General features: G+C 36.5%; 1 protein-coding gene across 1 annotated transcript; it reads right to left on the reverse strand.

Moving 5' to 3' along the window:
- Window positions 1-8,760: 8,760 nt before the first annotated feature.
- ufm1 (ubiquitin-fold modifier 1) lies at window positions 8,761-20,542 on the reverse strand. The gene is made up of 6 exons (XM_030154664.1): window positions 20,467-20,542; window positions 20,308-20,364; window positions 17,228-17,285; window positions 15,103-15,142; window positions 12,434-12,466; window positions 8,761-9,873 (listed from the first exon to the last, which is right to left on the reverse strand). Coding segments are annotated over exons 1-6 (264 nt in total). The 5' UTR covers window positions 20,469-20,542; the 3' UTR covers window positions 8,761-9,799.
- Between the last annotated feature and the right edge of the window lie 1,639 nt (window positions 20,543-22,181).

Raw genomic sequence — 22,181 nt, forward strand, 5'->3', positions numbered from 1 at the left:
CTTTAAAAACCTGTTTCTTCTTGAGGAAACTCAAGACATAAAAGCAATAGTTCAACATGCAAAACCACTGATTTTACCCAACTGCACATCCAACCTGCAATTACTTTTTGTCTGGGTCAGCTGAAAGTCTAATGGGAAACCCCCCCTTTGCACAGACACAAACACACAAGGGCGTACAAACGTGTACAAATTCACATCTGTTCCGTCTTTGTTCCTATATTACAGTCGTGAAAATCTACCATTGAGAGGACACACAGGAACGCGTTTCTCCAAACAGGTATCTCAGTGCCATCACTGCTCTGTAATCATCAACACAATGACTGTGTGAGTTTACACAAACTGCTATTTTGGTAAACGTTTACTGTCTGGTGAAACTGCTAGTTTGTTCCTGCGTCTCACACAATTATTTGCATTACAGATGACCATGTTCCTGCTGGTTTTTGCCCTTCACTTAGAGGAAAAAGGTTATTTCTGTGAATTAGCGGAGAATTGGGTAAATACAGCTGCAATCAGGTTATCTGTGGAATATAATACTGTTGTCATTTCCCTGTAAATCATGAGAAAACACAGACTTCTAGAGAACCTGTTTAGCAGTTTTTGATGCACAAAACACTCTGCTTTCATAAGAGCCAGTGTTTCTCAAGTTGAGAGCCACAGGAGTTTTACCATAAACACAGCAGAGTTCCACTTCTACACTGTTTGGCATTAATGACTTATTTACAACTCATCTGTGAAACTTTTTGTGACTGGTTGACTTTGTGTCATGCCCCTTACTGTGCCCATTTTCTCTATTTCATGTGGTTTCATAGAGGTGATGAGTCTAATAAGGGACGAGACTGCCACACTCCATCACACATCAGACAAAGCACTCAGCTCTCAGCCCTGCAGGCAGCGTCAATTTGCACTGGTTGTTGTCAGCTCTTATGGTTTGTCAGAGGTGAACATTTATTACAGCATTTCTAGAAGACTGCTTCTTGTTCCAGTGTATTCCACTACAGAGTAAGGAAGAATATAAGTGGACATTTCAATCAACTGCACCTTTGGTTCTGAGCACATTTTAAGATGACTGTAATTATTTTCTATTTTGACAGGAATCGTCTGAAATTTGAGCGCAGATAAGAATATAAATCCCACAAACAGGAGATAATTGAGCTGAAACCATTCATAGTTAATAAGAAAACAAAGACTTTTATGTATTTTATCTACATATGACATGCAACGAGTAGTTTTTCCTCTGGTTTAAACACTGTAGAACAGTATCTTCCATCAGTAAAACCAAGATATGTCTGTAGAATGAAGAAAAGAAATGTAACACATCCATGTTCTGAATGTGAATAAGGCAGATCAAACATTTAAATGCAGTCATGATATCCTTTTAAATGGTCAGGGTAGAAACAGTTATTTTATTTTTATTATTTTTTAATAAACTACTGCTCTCTAGTGGAGAAGAGCAGAAGCAGCAGTTGAGGATGAGGTTTTATGAGATAGGTTAACACGGGAAGACCTTCCTCAAGAGCATTTGACAGGTAAATGACAGAGGTGCAGCTGTGGGATCAGCGTCGCAAACAACAGTTCTTTTCTTTGTTCTTGGAGTACCGAATAATAAGTGTTGAAGTGTTGTGTTACTGTGGTTTACTTCAACAGATTATGAAGCTGAAAATGGTAAACATGTTTGATATAGACAATCAAAATTTTATGCACATCATTTATTGAGAAAGGTAGCACATCAAAGACCACAATAATGATAATAAAAAACTACAACTGCAAGCTTAATTCAGGGAGGATCTGTTTTATTGCCCAAGTTTTGTCTGTATTGCAGAAATAAAACTTTGTGGGTCCTTGTGTGAAAACTCTGAAGACAGAAGGAAAAGAAACAAAAGTCGTCACTGCTTAATGACAAAGTTTCAGCTGACACCAGGAGTCAAAGCTGAACACAGTGTCAGAACAGATACTGCTGCTGATTTGAAGGATTAACAGCCTTTTTCTGACACCTTTTTCCTTCACTCCAGCTCTTTTCATTCCTCTGTTCCAATTAGCTGTTCCATAAATACAGACAAGTAGAGGCTTTTCTCACAAGCGCTGACCTTCACAAATGCTCTCTGACATTTAATGTAAAACTGCACCTGTGGGTTCTCTCTAATTCAGTCAAAACTAAACCGCTTTATGCTTTAATCTGATCGTCTGTCACTTAAAAAAGTTCAGCATGACTCTTTGATAAACAGGTGAGGGGGTTAGAGAGTCACATTCCCACTTGTAGCAATTCAGTTGAATTTATTTATACAGTGCCAATCACAGTATATTATCTCAAGGCATTTCACAAATTCAGGTCAAAGCCTTAAAAATACTCTACGGAGAGGAAACCCTACAAATCCCCCGAGAGCACGCCCGAGGCAACAGTAGGGAGGAAAAACTTCGACGGGAGGGAAAACCTCAGACGGAAGGCTCTGGAGAGGTGGTGATCCGTCTCAGCTGGTTGTAGTGAGAGAAGCTAGGAGGAAAGAAAAGCACTGAAAACATAGACTAGACAGCCGAGACAAACACTAGACAGGGCAGGAGGTGAAAGGTCAGAAAGAGCCTCTGAGAAAAAAACAGTCTAATATGAGCTGTATACTGTATTTCTAGGAATATACTCGGATTTATCACAGCTTTTTGTTGAGCCAGTCATCACAATGATTCAAAATGTTCATAAAAATGTACTTAATTCACCATTCTACATACAACAGTGTTTTTCAACATTGGGGTCGGGACCCCACGTGGGGTCACATGGAATTCAAATGGGGTCGCCTGAAATTTTTTGTAATTATTAAAAAAATAATAATAATAATAAAAACTTACTAATAAATAAAATATGTTGAGTTGAGAGAGACAATCCCAATCCATAAAAGACATGGCAAACTGTGAAGCTGAAACTGAAGCACTGTGGTACTGTTTATCTTTCAAATGTTCATTGTGGTCAGTTTCAGATGCTGCAGCTCTTTCATAATTCATAGTTTGAGTTCTTGTTTGTTCAGTATTAATTTGCAGCCTTGTAAATCCAAGCTGGACTAACTACATATCCTGACCAAGGAAAATAAAATTCTCACTTTGTGCAGTAATCTACACCTGGCTTTTCTGCCTCCATCCATAATAATATACATTATATAGACTAAATGTCATCTAAAATTAATGCTTATTTACAACATAGTATAGCAAACTATTACATGATCAAAAGCAAATTACTTTTAGCAAAAAAAAAAGTCTCTGTTTTGAATATCTGGGGTCATCAGAAATTTGTGATGTTAAAATGGATTTGTGAGCCAAAAAAGGTTGGGAACCACTGACATACAGAAACTGTAATTTGTAGCCCACAAGCACTGAACTCATTCACAAAAGGGAACTTTCTACCACAGCTGAAAGTGAAAATAAATCAGATCTTACAAAAATCAGTCATAATTATTCATAAATTACTTGGACCAGATGCATTACTATAAGCATCAAAACAAATCTTGACAAAAAGATATACTCAGCATACTTTCCAAGACACTATATGGGCTACTGTTGGAAATAAAGATTAGGAAGGCTGTTTTTCTTCCTGTTTTTTGACCAAGATATTACACAAACAATGCTAAACTCAGCCAGTAGCTATGATGTGTCCTCAAAATACACTCTCTGGGCAATTTATGAACACCCCCACAAGCCCTGTGTACGCATTGGTGCAGAAAAAGAAGAGATATAAAGAAAGAGAGGATTATAAAAGATTAGCTCTATGACTGCCTCAACAGATTTAGAAGACCACTTAACTCAAATGAGAAAAACGAGTTCAGGAGGATTCACATGCTGTTGGAAGTGGTACATGTTTGTTACAGTATACCTGGGGCAAAATCACACAGAACATAGTTTACCGTATTAATAAGGCACATATTTGGATATAATTTCAGTTTCCATAGTGGATCATACAGACGCCTTGGCTGCTTGGATTAATTGTTCACATGTTAGCAACTATATCTTCATTATAGACAATATTATTTCACTATATAAGTTCACAGTTTCCATTACAATTTCAGTTTATAATTGAAAAACAAATGTGACGGTGTAATTATGTACTGTTATATATTAACTGGATATTAGCCTGTGCAAGTCACAAATATAAGTAGCAATTAATATTCGAGAAAAGAAAAGCAAATATAGGAAAAAAATATGAGACAAGAATGCAAACAATTTATTTATGTGCAGTATTTGGATAAAATGTTGTTCATTAGTATGTTAATTAATATTTCTCTTGACTGTTATAGTAACAGTAATTTATTAATCCATTTAACAAAACATAATATATACATACATACAGTTTGGATTTCTATATTAAATATGGGCGAAAAGGTGTAGGCAGAAGCAGCAGCTTATTTATGCCTATTTACAAGAAGGAAAGTTGCAGAAACAAAACAAGATAACGAGATGGTGCAGTTTTAAACAATAATATAGATAAACAAATAATATAATCTAAGCAAAATTTTAGATTTATACTGACAATTGGTTTACTTTATCCTATTATTTTACATTTATTGAATACCTTAGTTTTAAACATCCTTTTAAATGTGGTGACTGATGTGCATGTTTTTAATTCTTTATCAAGGTTGTTCCATAATTTTACTCCAATTACACATATGCATTTGCCTTTTGTGTTAGTCCTTGCCTTTGTTTTCTTGAACATAAATGTCTCCCTATGGTTGTACCGGGACTCTGACTGAGAACAGCTCCTGTATGCAGGGTGGAAGTAGGCTGTTGTGTGCCTTATAGATGAATACAGTGGTGTTGAGGTTAACTAAGGTCTTCTAATTTCAGAATATTTGTACTGATGAAATATGGATTGGTTGCTGCAAAGTAATCTTTCTGATTTATAATCCTAATGGCTTCTTTTGCAGGGGGAATATTGGTTTGATGATTGTTTCATATGTGTTTGTATGGTTAAGATACAGTATGTGTGTTATTTCAACTCTTTGACCTATAATCTATATGGCACAACCCTCCTATGCACAACTGTACAATCTCATATTAGTAAAAGCAGCCTGAATCATATCATATATTCAAATTTACGATAAAAGACCATGCATCTCCGTTTTGGAAGAGAGGAATAGATATGTGCAGATTTAACAGAGAATCTGCACATACCCCACCCCCACCATTCCAAATCAGAGAAATTGCCAGCGTGCCTAAATGTCTTAACTTTATCAGCATTAATTATGTGATTTTCTGCAGAAAGATAAAGAAATGCGATTTCAAGTAGACCACAGGGTCTTCCCTCAACTGCTATGCTAATTTTGAAACAGAAGGGGGCAGAGTAAGGTCATATAATTAAATAACCTGACAGAAGAACCTTCAAATTGCTTTTTTCCCTGAGGTGTCACTACATATGAGACTGTCTTCTCACTCATAAACCTGTGTGTCCAGATGTGCTGTTTGAGTGACAGATGTGTTAGAGAGGGGGAAATGAGCTGGATGTGCTGTCAGAGGGGTGCTGCTTCCATTCCCTGGCTCCTCATTTCTTTATCTGCTTCACTGACCTGTGGCCACAGTACTGCTCTTATCTCTGCTGCGTCTGTGGAGAACAACCAGATCTCATTTTAGATCGGCTTCCTCTAATGGGAGGCCATGCAGCATGCTGAACATGCCATTTATAGGGATCTGCAGGAAAGCCTGTTTTGGAGAAAGCACTGCCTGATTCCTTTTTTTTTTTTTTTTTTTTTTTTTCTGACACATCACACAAAGCCTCATGCACAGCCACAGCAATCACTGTCATCTTCTACGTCAGTGCAAACACCACCTTCAAAATACTTCTACAAAACACTGCTAAAGACTTCAAATGATTCCCCACCTCTGACAACGAAATGTGCATGGATTGATTTCACAAGACGAGACAAGCACCGATCAATCAGTGTAACAGATTCCCACTGTCATCAGGCCTCTTTGTGGATTTCACGTGGTCTCAGCTGCATCACACATTCTTATTCAGACACTAAACCCACTTCAGTGACTCTGAAATTTTACATGAGAGCACAGGCCTAGAGGCTACACTATAATATACATTGTATACACTTTATAATAGTCTTCAGTTCTTTCATTTTGTGTTAGGATGTAATTGTTAACATTTCCTCAAAACATGTCCAGTAATGATTCATGTGGCCTGTTTCACTGCTGTACGTAAACTATTAGTGTATGCCACGCTATCTGCTACTATTTCTGACTTTCCTATGTCAATTCAGAGCATCAGGCCAAATGGGAAAACACTGTCACCCACACTGCTGCTCTGGTAGTCAATATGTTGACAATAAAAGACAAATGGAGTGTCTGAGAGCTGTTTGGACTAAAGTACTGTGGCAGCATCACATACAAAATAAAGGTCAAGGTTAATGCATTTACCTACATCTGAACATGTTGTCATTTTTTTTTTGCACTCACTTAAAAATTACATAAAGGACATGACACATCAGTCTGGTTGATTAAGGATTTGCATATTACCTTTGTTTGTGTAGGTATTACTCATTTAGATTTCATTGTCTGGCAAAACATGGAGCAGAAAGTTTAGATTAAGAAAGTTATTATTATTATTATTATTATTATTATTATTGTTGTTGTTGTTGTTGTTGTTGTTGTTGTTGTTGTTGTTGTTGTTGTTATTATGTTATGCTATTACTGTTATCACTTCATTGTAATTTTTATCCAGTGATTATTAAACTATATACACATACATATTGTGCATATTGGAATACTAAAACATAAAAAGCTTTTTGTTATTATTTATTATCATTATTACAATTTTAATATTACTACTTTGCTACTTGGTTTTTCTACTAGTGCTTTCCAATGTGCAATTTTAACCACAGCTTTTTTATAGTTATTGTATTGCTATTTTTTTTTTTTGGTAGTATTTCTTATGTGTATATGTGAGTTTGTGTTGCTATTAGAACTTCAATTTCCTGAGGGCTCTGCTCAAAGGATCAGTAAAATTTAATCGAATTGAATCGAATCAAATCTCATCTCATCTAATCATAAAGGTGGTTGTGGTCTTTTTTTCCACTTCTACCATCCCACACAGGGGATGACCATTAATCCCATTTAACCTCACTTATAAAGAAATGAATAAATAAGACTACTCCCCAAAATTAAGGAATCATTAGTCAAAATAGATGCAATTATGAAGTTAACAGTAACAAAGTCAATTAGTTAATTAATTTAGGGGTGTCAAACATATGCCCCATGGGCCAAAATTGGTCTGCCATAGGGTTCAATCCAGCCCACAGTATGAATTTGCAAAGTTTAAGAATTACACAGAAGACACTGACAGTCATGTGTCCCTGAGTCTTGACAAGTTGTGTGTTTCATAATGTTAAATACTGTATTTTTCAGTTCCAGATGCTAGTTACTAAATGTTTTGTGCCTTAGTAGATTCATTGTGATCTGTGAGTTGTAATGCATGTGTAAACAATAAACTGAGACATAATATTGTTAAAATTGCACTTATTTTTCAAGTTGACTTTTTTTTGTGAAAGGATAGTTTAGAAATGTAAACATTTTCATAATTTAATTTGACTTTTTTACACTAAAACAAAGAGAAAAATTTGGAGTAGTCATTATTTATAGTTTATTATGCTATTATTTTCTGGCCACTTGAGGTCAAATGGGGCTGTGTGTGACCCTGAGCTTAAGTGAGTTTGACACCAGCGCTGTAACATAATCTACCATTTACAACTTAAGTACCTGGGTAAATCTATGATTAAATTCAGATTCGGGTCATTGATGTTGTATTGTCTTATTTTAGTATCTCCTTTGAACCTGCAGCTCTGAGATTTACTGCCGAATCAGTCAACCGCATTGTTTTGCTGGTCTTTTTGGACTCCACATGTTCTCTGGGATCATGTTTCTTGACCTTGAAGTGCTTAGGCAACACTACAGACCACATCTGTGCCTAAGTTCATCCCTTCAGGTGATTCAGGACAAAGAGCTAAAACCTGAAATGTGATTATGAAGCATTTTCTACCTCGTTGCTCATGAAGATTAAACTACAGCACCAATTTTATTTAAGTGTGAAATTTTAATTTCATGCCCAGAAGAGCACAAAATCTGAGGATTTGATCAAATGAGCTGATGTCTTACTTTTTAATCTACACGAAACAATACTATATTTCCTCTTCTTCGATCTGCATGAAAAACATCACAAGAATTAAAATATCCTTAAAATACCTATTAAATAAATCATAAAGGTGAAATATGTTACTAAGAAGAAAATAATAAACCTATAGTATTGCAAATCAGATACACATTAGTAAAGAATTTATGTGAATAACTGCACCAATTAGCAGTGTTTGTAACAGTGAAGCCAACACGGCAACATCTGTTGTTTTCTGGACACCCAGCATTATTTTCTCATTTCTGAAGTAAATTTCTGGAGAATGTGCCCAGCAGCGACTTTGATTAAAATAAATGAGAAAATCCATTTGTTGGAGCTCTCCTGCTCCTCCCTCCATCTGGTTCTGCAGCCTAATGGATGGTGAGATACTACAGTGTGTATCCTGTTGTGTATTAAAACAACACATACTTCATTATTCTCTCTCCCCTACATTTCTTTACCAAGTATGCACTGTGGTCCTTGAAAAGATATTGAAAAAAAGTGAGGAAAGCACTCAGCAACAAATGAACCAGGCTGATAATGAACAAATGTGAAGAGGATAATCAACATTAATCAGTCAGAAAAACAATAAAGGACATTCTCCATTTTCCTGCTGGTCATGATTTATCTTTTTTTTATTCAAATCAATTCTGAAACTGTGACACAAACTTTACCTTCAATCTACAGATGTTCTGAATGCCAAAAAGAGATCCCTTAAGACATAACACATGACAAAAGACACCAATTAAGTTTGTGTTTATTTCCCTTATGAAAACCAAAGTGTTTATGATGCTGCTTGAACCTGACCTCAGTGACAGCTATTGTGAGAAATTCAGGTGTTTCTGCATTTTTAATCAGTTTTCTGAATTCCTGCCACGTTCACTTACCACCTGTTCTCCAGGCCTTAATTAAACTAGTTGCAGGAGTTATTGTTGGTTTCAGACAACAAAGGTGGCATATTTTGGCTAGAAAGTGACATTAAATAGAAACCTGACAGAGGGCAGCAAAGATCCACGAGCCCCTTCAGAGACACACTGCTAACTGATGCAAGGAAATAAATGGTCCACTTCAAGGGTAAACATCCAAAAAAAGTGTACTTAGTTACTGTGATGAGGAATAATTATAGCATGTCACAATATTCAATACAAGCAGACAATTTACCTGAATACTGACAGCCACTTATTGTAACAATGGTCCTTAAAAGCATCTATTTCTATTCACAGATCTCATATTACCAGGTTAATAATGCAAATAAACCATTACTGTTGCATGTTATTATCATGATTTATTGTCAAAAGTACAAAAACCTGTAACTGTTGACAAGTTTGTTTGTTAGTCTAAGCTGTCTTACCATGGTGGAGCTACTGTGGTTTGAATTAATTACTCATTACCTCTGGGTATCCTCAGTGTCATTCCAATCATTTGATGCAGTATGCATATTTATAAAAAAAAAAAAAAAAAAAAAGAAAATGAAGAGGCAGGGAGCATGCAACTGTGCGCATGTCATCATCTGTTTAAATATACATATACTCTCATGTGAGTCACTGTCAGTTGTGGGCCAGAAAATAAATATGACACAAGCTGAGGTGTTTCCTGGATCTCAAGTGTTATATGATTCTGCCGGGTGAGTCATCATGCCGTCAACGAGGAAAAGCAGCATCAGTCTCCTTGTCCTCCCACTCTGTCTCTGGGAATGAGGCGAAGCTCTGAGCCATGTTTTAGAAACACGTTCCCTGAAACACAGGACAGAGCGTCGCATGAAGATCAGAGTTTAGAATCTGTGTTCGCTAATAAGGGCTTTTACACATGCTATGGCTGCAGTAAATGTCTGACGGAAAAAAAATAAATAAAGAAATAACTGGAGCGTGGAAATGGAGCTTTATGACAAACACTGAAACAAAGGATTTAAACAATCTTATATGAATGTGACTGCCTTCAGCCATGCTTTGAGGTTTACAAAACTAAAACATTTCACAAGTTGCAAACAAGTTGGGATATGCTGTAAAATTTAAATTAAGTAATACAAAGAAAACAAGTAAATAATACTAATTCTAAAGTGTGTATGCCCTCTCACAGTATAAATACACTCACCAACTTCATAAAAATCCACCCTTATTGAGTACACATATTCCCAGTCCCTCAGTAATTCATATCAATGCAGGATTTGGTTTGATTCATGCTGAGAATGTAAACTACAGAAACTCATTCCAACAACCAGTGGTGTAACTGCACTGCTGTTCTATCAGTGGAACAGTACGATACTGGCTCATATATAGAAAGATCAACAGTATCCACAATGTACCCGGTTCTGTGAACATCAGGTAGAATGGCTCCAGTGGGTGAAAACAGGCAATCTGACAGAGGTGTCTGAAGCTGCAGCTATTCTTGGCAGCACACAGCTGTGCACTTACCCAGATAAAAGGAGCCATGAATGCCCACCACTCATTTCTTTCTTTGCAGAAAAGACCCTATCTTGCCTTTGGTCGAAGCAGGCATTACCATTACCCGGACTATGTAGAAAAGCCAGTCATCCATTGCACATGTTTGTTGAGATAACTTGCATAAGAAGAGGTGGGATACACATTAAGCATACACCACAGGGAAACACCAAGAAGGCTGACACACACAGAAAAAATGATTCACAAGGTCTCTGCATTAGAGTGGGAATGCAACGTCAAACAAATTCTCACTACAGAGCCTGAAGCAGCCAGTTTGACTCCAGTCAGAGGTCACTTTTTAATTGAATTCTGCATTAAACACTGCTTCTTAAGGCAATGCATTTAAATTCATGAATAAATTAACACTATTTCCATATAAACAGCTCAGAGGCCAGCTCAATCACAGAGACAACCATATTTAGGTTTGAGCCACTGAACTATGGTTAAATTTTAGGAAGCTCAGTTCCACATAGCGGGTTTCATCATGTTAGGTTACCACGGGATTCTATCCTTTCAGATAAAGTTATTTCCAATCAGGCTTATTTGGGTTTGTCTCTACCTCATCTCAAACAGTGGTACAAATCTCCATCACACCCTCTTACACCCAGAAAAACTTTCTGTTAGCTCTATGGCCTCCTATTACACCTATTGCTACCGTCTGTCCCTAAATCCCACTGATCCCTTCCCTTTTTACGCTGATGCAAACATTTCACAAGTTCTACTCAGCTCGCATGTTGATGTGCTCAGATGTGCGGTTTGTTACATTCACTTGCATGTCTGCTCATTATCTGGTGATGCAAACTGGCATTATAATACAACATTACATTGCATTAGAAACATAGGTGGAGTATGTAACATGATGCAGAAGTAGTAACTCTGCAAATCTGAACTGGGGGAAAACTCGTAACCTCAAAAATGATCGAAAGTTTACTGTAAGTAAGTCTATCATATGTGATGCTTCTTGTATGCGTGCATATTTTCTGTCACGGGGAAAATATTAGACCATCAAAAGTCATCAACAACAATAGCTATGCAATCAGGTACTAACTCCTATGTGTATCATGTGACTAAAACAGACAGAAAAGAAAACATGGAATGCCTAAAAGCACTGTTTTTGGCAGTACAATGCCATAGATATTTATGTAAGAACTGAAGGGATTTTGGTTATTATCAAGAAAACAATGGAAAATGGATAGATATCAGTTCTGAAATTAAACTCTTACGAGCTATTTTTGTTGTTATCATTATATTTGTCCAAACAAATGTACCTTTAGTTGTACAAGGCATTAAAATGACCAAGAAAGTGAAGAAAACAACAGGTGGTCTAATAATTTTTTCCACGACTGCATCTCCTGACAGTGCCAACCACAGAAAAGACATCATTCTGTACAGTGAAATCTAGAGATTAAAGTGAAGAAGCATGGAAAACAGATACTTACATGGACAAAGAACATTAATATATACATTCTACACCCCCAACTAGCCGTTTATTCTAATTGCTTGATCCCCATTTGTTTTTGTGTAAAGCTCTTCTTAATACAAGCTACATTTCTTCACCTTCTTTGTGAAACCACCCACATAAGTTCCTGCCTTTGGAGACTTTATCAAATTCATCTTTTAGTCGATTATAACAATGCCACAGTCCTACCAAAGTACCTTATGAAACATGCCATTTAAGTGGAATATCAATGCTCAGGCTTTAATGAATACACCATGAAAGGTGACAATAAAGCAGAGTTTCATAATGCCTCTAAGCACTTGAACACAACATTTTACTGCTCTTAAGAGCTCTAGGGAAAAATAGTTCTACTAATGCTTGGCATAGCCATTGACTTGTACACACATTACTACTCACCTGCTGTCTGGGCAGGGTTGATTCCTATTCCATCTGTAAAGCAGGACAGACATGTGAAGTGAGAGGACTGTCAAGCAAATGAGCAGCAGAGAAATTAAAAAGATAATTTACTGTAGCAGCAGTTTATCTATGATGCTGCACTGGGGGGAAAAAAGAAACCCCGTCTCAGCAGAATGCAATTGAATTAAAAAAAAAAAATGTAATAATAACAGACCAACCATTAATCCTGAACTAAAACTAATATGTGACATTCATGTCTTAGCATTGTTCACACAAATCCCATCTCAGTAGTCCAATACTTTGCCAAAGCACCCATATAATGTCATCCTCATATGACTAAGCTACAGTATCTGAGAAAAGACAGTAGGAACGCTGCCAGCGAGCTCTTTTTAAAACTGCCTAAACCTGTCAGAGCAGAACAGAGACAAAGAATAGCATCGTCTGTTTTTATGTGGCACCACACAGTTTAATTGATGTGAAACAGTGAAAAAAATCGACAATTTTCCATCTAACAACCACATAGACAATTCACTTCAATTTGTTTCGGTGACTGAGATTACTGTGCTTACAAATGTTTGGCATCAGAATGTATTTATTTGTACTTTTTAGTGTTTTGGTCTTGTATCTGCATCATGACTGACTCATATGTTGCCCTCAAGTATGCAAACTGGCTTAGTTTAAGGAGGCTCTTTGTAGTACTTGTACTTTAAGTGTTGAAAATTATTAGAGTATTTAGAAAATATGTGCTCTGAAGTTATGCCAATGTATTGGATTGTAGAGATACAACCACTAGAGGGAGTAGTGAGTCAGCCTTGAGTCTCCCCTGGCGAGGAAAACTAAAGGCTCATTTACGCTCTACGTCAGGGGTGGCCAACCCTGGTCCTGGAGAGCCACTATCCTGCATGTTTTAGAGGTTTCCCTCTTCCAGCACACCTGATGGTCATTATCAGGCTTCTGCAGAGCTTGATGATAGGCTTATCATTTGAATCATGTGTGTTGGAAGAGGGATACATCTAAAACATGCAGGATAGTGGCTTTCTAGGACCAGGGTTGGCCACCCCTGCTCTATGTTAAAGATGCAGATGGATACAGATGGAGCGTTTTGTCCATCCCCTGCATACATTACATGCGTAAATCTGTCCATTTTCCAGGAGCTTGCAGATGCGTACCCAGATGGACAAAATGGAGCAGTACCACTGGGAACAGCGGAGGCAGTGTTGAGATTTGAAAAGAATAATTTCCATAAATAACGGCCTTCAAGGAGCAACTGTGTGAGTATGTGAAAAAGTACTGGCATATTTATGACAACTACCCTTCTCAATATTAACATTAGTATCCACATTAGTAAAACCTCTGTCGTCATCATGTTTGTTATTATTGACTTTCCTCTTCTCAAAAAACTTTACTCTTCTTTGTGGTATTTGGCCACTATGGTAATTAAGCGGGGCCCTCTGGTGGATTGATTGAGAAATGCTCTTTCCAACGAACAGGATGCATGGAAGTATGAAGGCAGTGACGCATGACAACGTTAGAAATGGACATACCTACTTACGTTTGTTAAGCGAGCATAAATGAGCCTTAACACCATGAGGCTTTTGACCAAAACATCAGCAAGTGGTAAGATGGGATGAGAACCACGAAGAAACAACTTTTACAGTCAAAGACAGTGACATAGTGATAAAAGCTGGAAGCATGGTTGTTGTTTTTTCCACTGGACACAGCTCTAAATGACAAGAATGGAGTTTGATGATGAAATCACAGCATTTCTTCTACATGAGTGAGTTTGATCATGAAGCTTATGAAGGTGTAAAGTTATTATGTGATGATATTATCTTGCTAAGTTTGCCGTCTGTTGATTAATGGTTCAGACTTGTGACAATTCCAAAGTTTGGATGACTCCAAACAGATCTTTAGTGCAACAGAGGTGATTTGTGGTTTTACTGCGGCTGTTTTCTATCTCAAAAACAGAGCTCAGCTAACTGAGCTATGATGTAAACTATCAGCCGATGCAGCATATGTGAGAAAACAGTGTAATTTTAACCGAGTGCCAAAAATAACTGTCTGTGAGTTTGAGTTTGAAGAAGAAAACTTGATGATAAAATAATACAAATATGTGTAAACAATGAGTTTTATACTTTATTCAGTGAATGATCCAGTCGGTTGGTTTTGGTTGTTCTGTGTTCTGGTACGTGACTTCCCCCCACTGTTAAGAGTTTAGAATATCTCCACTATATAGAACCCCTTCAAAATTTATGGCCATTCATTTCAAAGTACATTTTAAAATGAAGTGTATTTTATGCATTAAAATCAGCCTTGTGAAGGGATGTGTATAAACGTCAGATATTTTTCAAGATGATTTCTTTTCAGATAACTTCAAACAGTGATGAAAGTTTTAATGCTCATTGTTCTTCCAAATCTTTGTCTTTTCTTCAGACAGTTATATCTATAAAAAGAAAACTCATTTAGGTCTTTTTGACATTCTCTGGTTTACACAGTCCTACTTTGAAGTGTCTGTTCTTAGGCTTGTTGACAGCTTTTTCACTGATCATTATGAGATCTAATAGAGTTCATGTGTCGTGCAGTTCTTCAGATTTCAACCTAAACACACTCTAAATAACACACAAACTTTCCATCTTCCTTTGTTTCCAGATCTCACCTCCAAAACTCACCATTTGTTATGATAGCACTGGTTGCTGATGGCACTTTAAACTGTTAAAAAAATGAAACAGAGAAAAAACAATCACAACATGATTAAACATTAACAACATTATAACCTTGAATAATAAAGGCTGACCAATTAGTTCTGTTATTATTTTCATATTTAAACTTAAACTACCAGGGACAGTTCCACTTGGCATAAAGATATGGTAAAAAACACATCAAGAAATGAAGCTATGGTCACTGAATCTGCTGCGTTCAAGTGCGCTTCACATTCTTTGTTCACAGACAATTCAGAATAAGAGCTGTAAGCATATCTTCCAAAATGAACTTTCAAACAAAACACAAAAAAGAATAAATTGCTGTGCAGTGGGTTTTGTTGTCAGTCTTTGTCAGCCAACTTACACGCCTGTCAGACACACATGAGCTCGACTTTTCACACAAACTCAGGCACAAGCGCAAAACATGCACACGTATAAACAGTTAGGAGAGAGCTTGAGGGAGAGATAGCTACGCTTGGATTTCTGGAAGAAAATCACTCAGCACGGCTACAATGCATGTCCTACTTCAGTGTTTGACAGAAAGGGATGTGGGCTGGTGGGATTTGCAGTGAAAGCATGGAAGGAACAGTCTGCCACTGGGGAGATAAGGTTAGCAAACCACTGGCCACCAAACTACTGCCAGGTGGCACGAGCAGCACAAACAAATTACAGTTTAGATCAAGACCCAGTAGGTATTCAGGGAGTTTTGTTTGATTTGGCAATAAACGGGTGGATAATATTCAATATAACACTGTAACTTCCACTTACATGAATATTAAATACTTGCTCAGCAATGATTTATTTGCCAGTTGTGCCTTTCAAAGAAAGTCCCATCTGCCACTATTATTGCTATCACCAATCTGAAGACCTGAATTAACACCTGCTAATCACAAGTACAGAAGTGGCTCTGGCTAATCACTTAATTCTAATAAAATGAAGGGCACTCAAAGAGTGCACATCTCCACCAATGCCACACAGTCCTGTAATTCAATCAAATAAAATAGATCTTGCCATCTTAGAAAAATTAATTTAAAAAAAGAAAAGAAAAAGACAAAGCAGGAATTTGCTGGATCTGCTCCAACTCAACAGACACAGGTAATTACATAAACCACCTTAACAAAAGTAATGAACAAACAAATGGTAATGAAAAAATAATCTTGATGGAGGTAATAGGTAAAAACTGTAAACAGGTTATTGTTTTTGTGTGACCTTTGGTAACTGATGGGACTCAGTGGTGAGTTGAAAAGTCAGGTAAAAGTGTACAGTAACAGTGTGTAATATTTAGTGCCAGCGAACAAATTACAAAGTGCATCAAACACAATACTTCTGGACACACTTCCTCATTCTAATGCAACAAAACAAAACTTATTTTCAGTTACTGTAAACTAATGAAATATAATTATGCATATTATTTCATTTTAGTTCTGAGTGGACATATATTAAAAGTAGTAGTAGACAGATATTAGAAGCAAAACTAACATATATAAGAACTTTAACACTGATTGCTTCTTAAAGCAAAGCTCTTGTGGTCACAGAGTGACCATAACAAACATAATATTTAAAAAAAAATTGTTCTATAAATAGTATAAACTGATCTAAAATACTTTAAGTGTAAGACACAACGTACCTCAAGCTAATGTTTTATTTACTGTTCTGAACCCGTCCTCAGTGCAGCTGTCGGTAGGTTATTACTGCATTTGTTATGTTGCAAGTACTACGACTGTGTACTTTATATTGTTATGACTGTTAGTAGGAAGGATACACATAGATGTCCATTATTAATGCACTCTAGAAGCACTCTGTAACACCTCTAGTGGTAAACAGTACAATATAATTTACTGCTACTAAAGCCCTACAGCTGTTTGAGTCATGCTGTGGTAAGACACTGTATAAAAATGTATCCAATGCAAAAATTGAAACCAGTATATCAGTTCATTCAGGTATATTGCACAATATTATTGCACTTCTGCAAGCAGAGCCCTCTAAAACATGCATACTGGTTGTTAAAAAAATGTTCTGCAATTATTACTAGAAGTGTGAGTGACTGCTAACGTACCACAAATGACCCCATAATGAACAGAGAAAATAATCTTACCTCCTCAGCTGCAAACTTTAAAACTGCTGTGAACGGTGTGCTATCTGGAACACTTAGTCTGCAAAAGAAAAAGAGGACCATAAACAGAAAATCAAATCAAAGCCTTTTCTCTTTTTCTAGTATTTTTAAGCCGATGGTGACTACTAGACATCCAGAGCTCAGTTTGTATCTCGAAGAGCCTTTTTAACCAAGTCAAATACATCTTAACAGCTACACAAGTGCAATTCTGTGACTGACCATCACTCTGACTTACACCAAGAAAGAGAGAACCCAGAGAACATTTCCTCACAGGGCTAAATTGAGTGGAACATTACTTCTGTCAGAGACATTTCTATCAGAGGACATGAGACCATTTATGGTATAAATGGTTATGCACTTTCAGCCGAATGCTTCACCAATGAATCCACCAGTGGTTTTCAGCAGGGAGCCAAGAACCCTCTGAAGGGATGCACAAAACACAAACCAACACATTTATTTCATGTGGGATGAAAAAGAATTCACAAGGCTAGAGATGCAATTGCCAAGGAAGGTAACACAGCAGCATGTGAGGTGATGGAGGCTGAAATCAATCGACAGAGCCAGCACAGCAGTAAGCTACAAACAGGAGCGAATGATGAGCTGTAGTTTCAGCTGAATTATTGTAAGTGTTAGTAAGAACTTGTGATATTATAAAGAGCATCATAATGTCTTAAGTGAATGTGAATGCTAACGTGTTTGAATGTTGCTGATTGTGACAGTCAAGTGGAAGGACGGTGAAGTTTGATTTCAGTCCTGCCAGAACTAATGCAGTTCTTCATTTACTCATTGTCATTTCACATTTCATGCTAAAGCGCTAACAACTGGAGCAGGGCCTTGTCTGACCTCATTAGAGAAACAGCTTTCTGAATGCTGAGGTAAGAAATAGCCTCAGTACTTTTGCATTCCATCCATGCATTTATGTGTCACTATGATATGCCAGTAACTTTGTGTTTTCTCTCTCCAGCAGGTTGTGCTTTTCTCTCTCTGTCCCCTCCTGCCCTGTTCCTTCCTCTAAGTATCTCCAGCTCCAGAGCTCTATGTGGCCCTCCAACCTGCCTAGGGATTGACTGAGTTGTTTCCTGCTGTTTCTGTGTTTTTCTTCCCTTCCCACTTATCTCAACTGGTTGAGGCAGATGGCTGCTCATCTTGAGGTCAGCCCTATTGGAGGCTTTTTCAGCTAACTGTCACCAATTGCTTGCACTGTGGAGATTTTGTGGGTTTTTCCTCTGTGTAATAGTCATCTACATTACTTTTTAAAAGACCTTGAGATAACTGAATACTGTGTTTTTGTATGAAAACACATCGATCCAGCTAATGTCATCATGTCTATGCGTGTGCTGATGTCAGCATATCAATTGCCTCTATATACAGTATGTGCCAGGTTTGAAGTAAATTGAAACAAAATGTATGTTTTTATAGACATTTGAAATGTTGCCCATCATAAGAAAATGGAGAAAAAAGATTTTAAGAATTCATAAAAAATTGGAACTTTGACCTACTTTTGCCAAAATGTAATGACATCTATTCTGGGTCACTGGCAATCTATAAACCCATTTTGGTATGAATTCAACCAATAGTTTTGCTGCTAGAGGGTTAACAAACAACAAAGGAAACCCGAACCAAAAATAATACCCCTTGCCTCCCCTTCAGGGGGTGGGGTAATAAATAAACTGAAATAAGTAAAACTGAATTGAATTTGTGTCTTTGGAATTTCTAAAATATAAAATCACTTGAAATGATGTCTCCAAAAATTCATGAGAAAAGACTGAATGTTAATGTACATGTTCCATTGCAAGTATGTAGACAGTTTAATTACAAACCCCATAGGGCAGGATTCACATTACTCTCTGAAATAAGTTGTATCTAGAAACACCTGGAAATTACACATAAAATTAAAAAAAATAATAAATAAACATCTTGAGGAATAAATCACTGACACTGTTGCATTATTACCAAAATATACATGGGTAGTAGTGATAGTTTGTTAATGCTGAGCCAGTGATGGAAATAGGTCTAACACCACCATTATCATTTTGGAATAGGGGAAAAAATTATCTGGGTTGTTTGTCTTGTCTGTATTTCTTTAAGCAAATCCCATTAATCTGAGGTAGTATACTCACTTCAGGACTCTATGACGGTCCCATTGCTAAATAACATTGGGGGAGAAGCTGTTTGAGTCAAACTTGCATATGAGGAAGCATACTGTGATATTAAAGCAATTACATCCCCACGAAAGAAAAGACAACATTAAAATATGTGTCTTTGTCTAAACTTGACTATTTCATTTGCCCCATTGCAGTGCATCTTGTTAGCCACAATAGGTTAAACGACAAATGTGTGCTGTTTCAGTTGAGGATTTATGTGCATGATGTGTGTATTGTCTCTTCATGCTCAAATGTTCTGGCTATTCAGATCTTAGTGCCATAATTCATATTTGTCAACCCATTATGATTTTATTGCAAGATAAAAAAAAAAAAAACAAAAAACAAAAAACTGAATGACTTTTGTAGTATCAGTAATGAAAAAATGTACATCATAAGGTATTAATTATATTACTCTATTAAGATTAAATAACTAATCTATGCTTAGTTCTTGATTATGGTTAGAAGTTCTTTTTTAGCACATCCATTACACCAGAAAAAACAGAACACAATGGATGTTAATTTTATTGAATTTTTCACTGATCGAAGCTGAATGTCCTGACAGAAAGGCACAGATCAAAACACCAGCCCATCCTAACTTACAGCAGCGTACAATGTTGTAATATGAAAGCCGAAATCCAAGTCACACTATACAAAATGTAGAAAACAGAAGTTAGTTGTGGTTTCCAGCTCCGTTAACTGTTGCTGTAATCAGTGACTTCATCCTGATAGATCCTCTACAGTATCATATGCTCACCGTTTGTCTCATAAACATATCTACACATACTACAACAGCGATTGCAACTACTAACATGTACTCTGCGTTAGTTAAAGATACACCATGTTAAAAAAAAAAAAAACCTAAATGTGGATGAATCGCTAAATGTGGGAGTGCTGAGCTGTCCGTATGTGTATACTCACACTTTGTATGGCAGCCGGGGATCCGACGTTAGGGTGATTTTAAACGTTACTTTAGACCTAGCAAAGAAAACAACAATAGCTTAATTAGTGTCTTTTTATCTGCTAAACAGAATAAAGCACATTAGTTGACAGAAATGATCAACTGCGGATTAAACTCACATTTTTAGATGAGGCGGCTCCGCTCACTATCTGTTTATACAGACCCGGAAGTCCGAAGGACCCAAACGTACACGTCATCCATCCATCACCATTTTTTGTCCATAGCTAGTTGTATTTTCACACTTTGAGGATATTTTTGAATGAAATATGTATTTAAAAATATAAAATTACAAAACTATATGTTCCAGTAAAAACTGAATGTAAAAGTTGTCCCAATTACTGACAGGCATTCATCTTAACCACCTAAGACAAGCCGTAAATGACAATGCTAATGCGCACATTACGTGGATATTTACGTGCGCACCTATTGGTCATGGACAACTTTATCAATCCATATTCTATTATATGTATCTTGGTCTTTTAGGGCAAAATGAATTTCTACAAAACGGTCAGCTGAGATCTGTTATTTGGACTTTTTTTAGACCTTTACTGATATTAGTTGAAGGATTTGATGAAATTATGTATTCATATTGCATTTTTATTTTTACTACAAAACTATGAAGAAAATCTTAACAAACACAACTAAGTGAAGGTCACTCTTAGCTTCGTTGGCTTTAGAAAGTCTTGATTTCTACAAGAAAATGCAAGCAAAATATGCATAGTATTAACACACACACAAACACGCGCACAAAATCATGTGGTATACTGCATGTATTGTACTCAGTTATCCCAGTATTTTCCCTTACTCCTGAGTTGTCTTTTATTTATTTTTTGTCCAGATGATTCCATGTAACTATAACATATATATATATATATATATATATATATATATATATATATATATATATATATATATATATATATTTATACAGTCGTCCTCAAAATTATTCATACCCCTGCCATTTTTTTGTAACTTTTTGTTTTTGTGATGAAATGAATGAGACTGGTCCTGATTTGATGTCCCAGCAGGACACTGACCCCAAGCATACCACCAAGGTAGTGCAGTAGTGGTTCAAGGACATGACCCAGTCAAAGTCCTAACCTAAATCATTTAGAGGATCTGTGGAGGGAGCTAAAGACCAGAGTGATGGGTAGGAGACCATCCAACCGGACCCAGCTAGAGGCTTTGGTCCAGGAAGAGTGGACCAAAACCCCACAGGAGACAGAAGAGAACTTATGGACACTTACAGGAACCATTATCAAGAAAAAAGGCTATTCTATTGACTATTAAGAAAAGACTTTGGACTTAATAAACCTAGGGTATGAATAATTTGAACATGGCGTTTTTTAGAAATCCTCTAATAAAAATACTCCTGAAATAAAGTATTTCTCCAAGTATCATTTGTTCTTATTTCCTCACTTGTGTATCACATATAAGTCACAAACAAACTTGACAAAACTCATTCATTTCATCACAAAAACAAAAAGTTACAAAAAAATGGCAGGGGTATAAATAATTTTGAGGACGACTGTATATATATATATATATATATATATATATATATATATATATATATATATATATATATATATATATATATATATATATATATATATATATATCTTGTTTTTTGTTTTTTTTTTGTTTTTTTTTTGTAATAACATTCTCTTACTTTGGACATTTTGGACCTTTACTAGTCAGGTTGAGGTTGTTGTTCAGTTCTGATTTTCACATCATGTAGCTTGTAAATGCAGCACTGTAAATATAAGTTATTATTAGTTACAGTTTTCTAAGTCTCAGAAGTGAATGTCAGAAAGGAATCACAGTACCTGTC

The sequence above is a fragment of the Sphaeramia orbicularis genome, chromosome 14 (assembly GCF_902148855.1).
Source record: "Sphaeramia orbicularis chromosome 14, fSphaOr1.1, whole genome shotgun sequence".
Classification (NCBI taxonomy): Eukaryota; Metazoa; Chordata; class Actinopteri; order Kurtiformes; family Apogonidae; genus Sphaeramia; species Sphaeramia orbicularis.

Coding starts and splice junctions, on each gene's coding strand:
- ufm1 (XM_030154664.1), bottom strand. Junction 17,286..20,307: donor CCCCGGCTGCCATACAAAGT/GTGAGTATACAC, acceptor TTTCTTTTGCAG/ACTAAGTGTTCCAGATAGCA. Junction 12,467..15,102: donor CAGTGCTATCATAACAAATG/GTGAGTTTTGGA, acceptor CCTGCTTTACAG/ATGGAATAGGAATCAACCCT.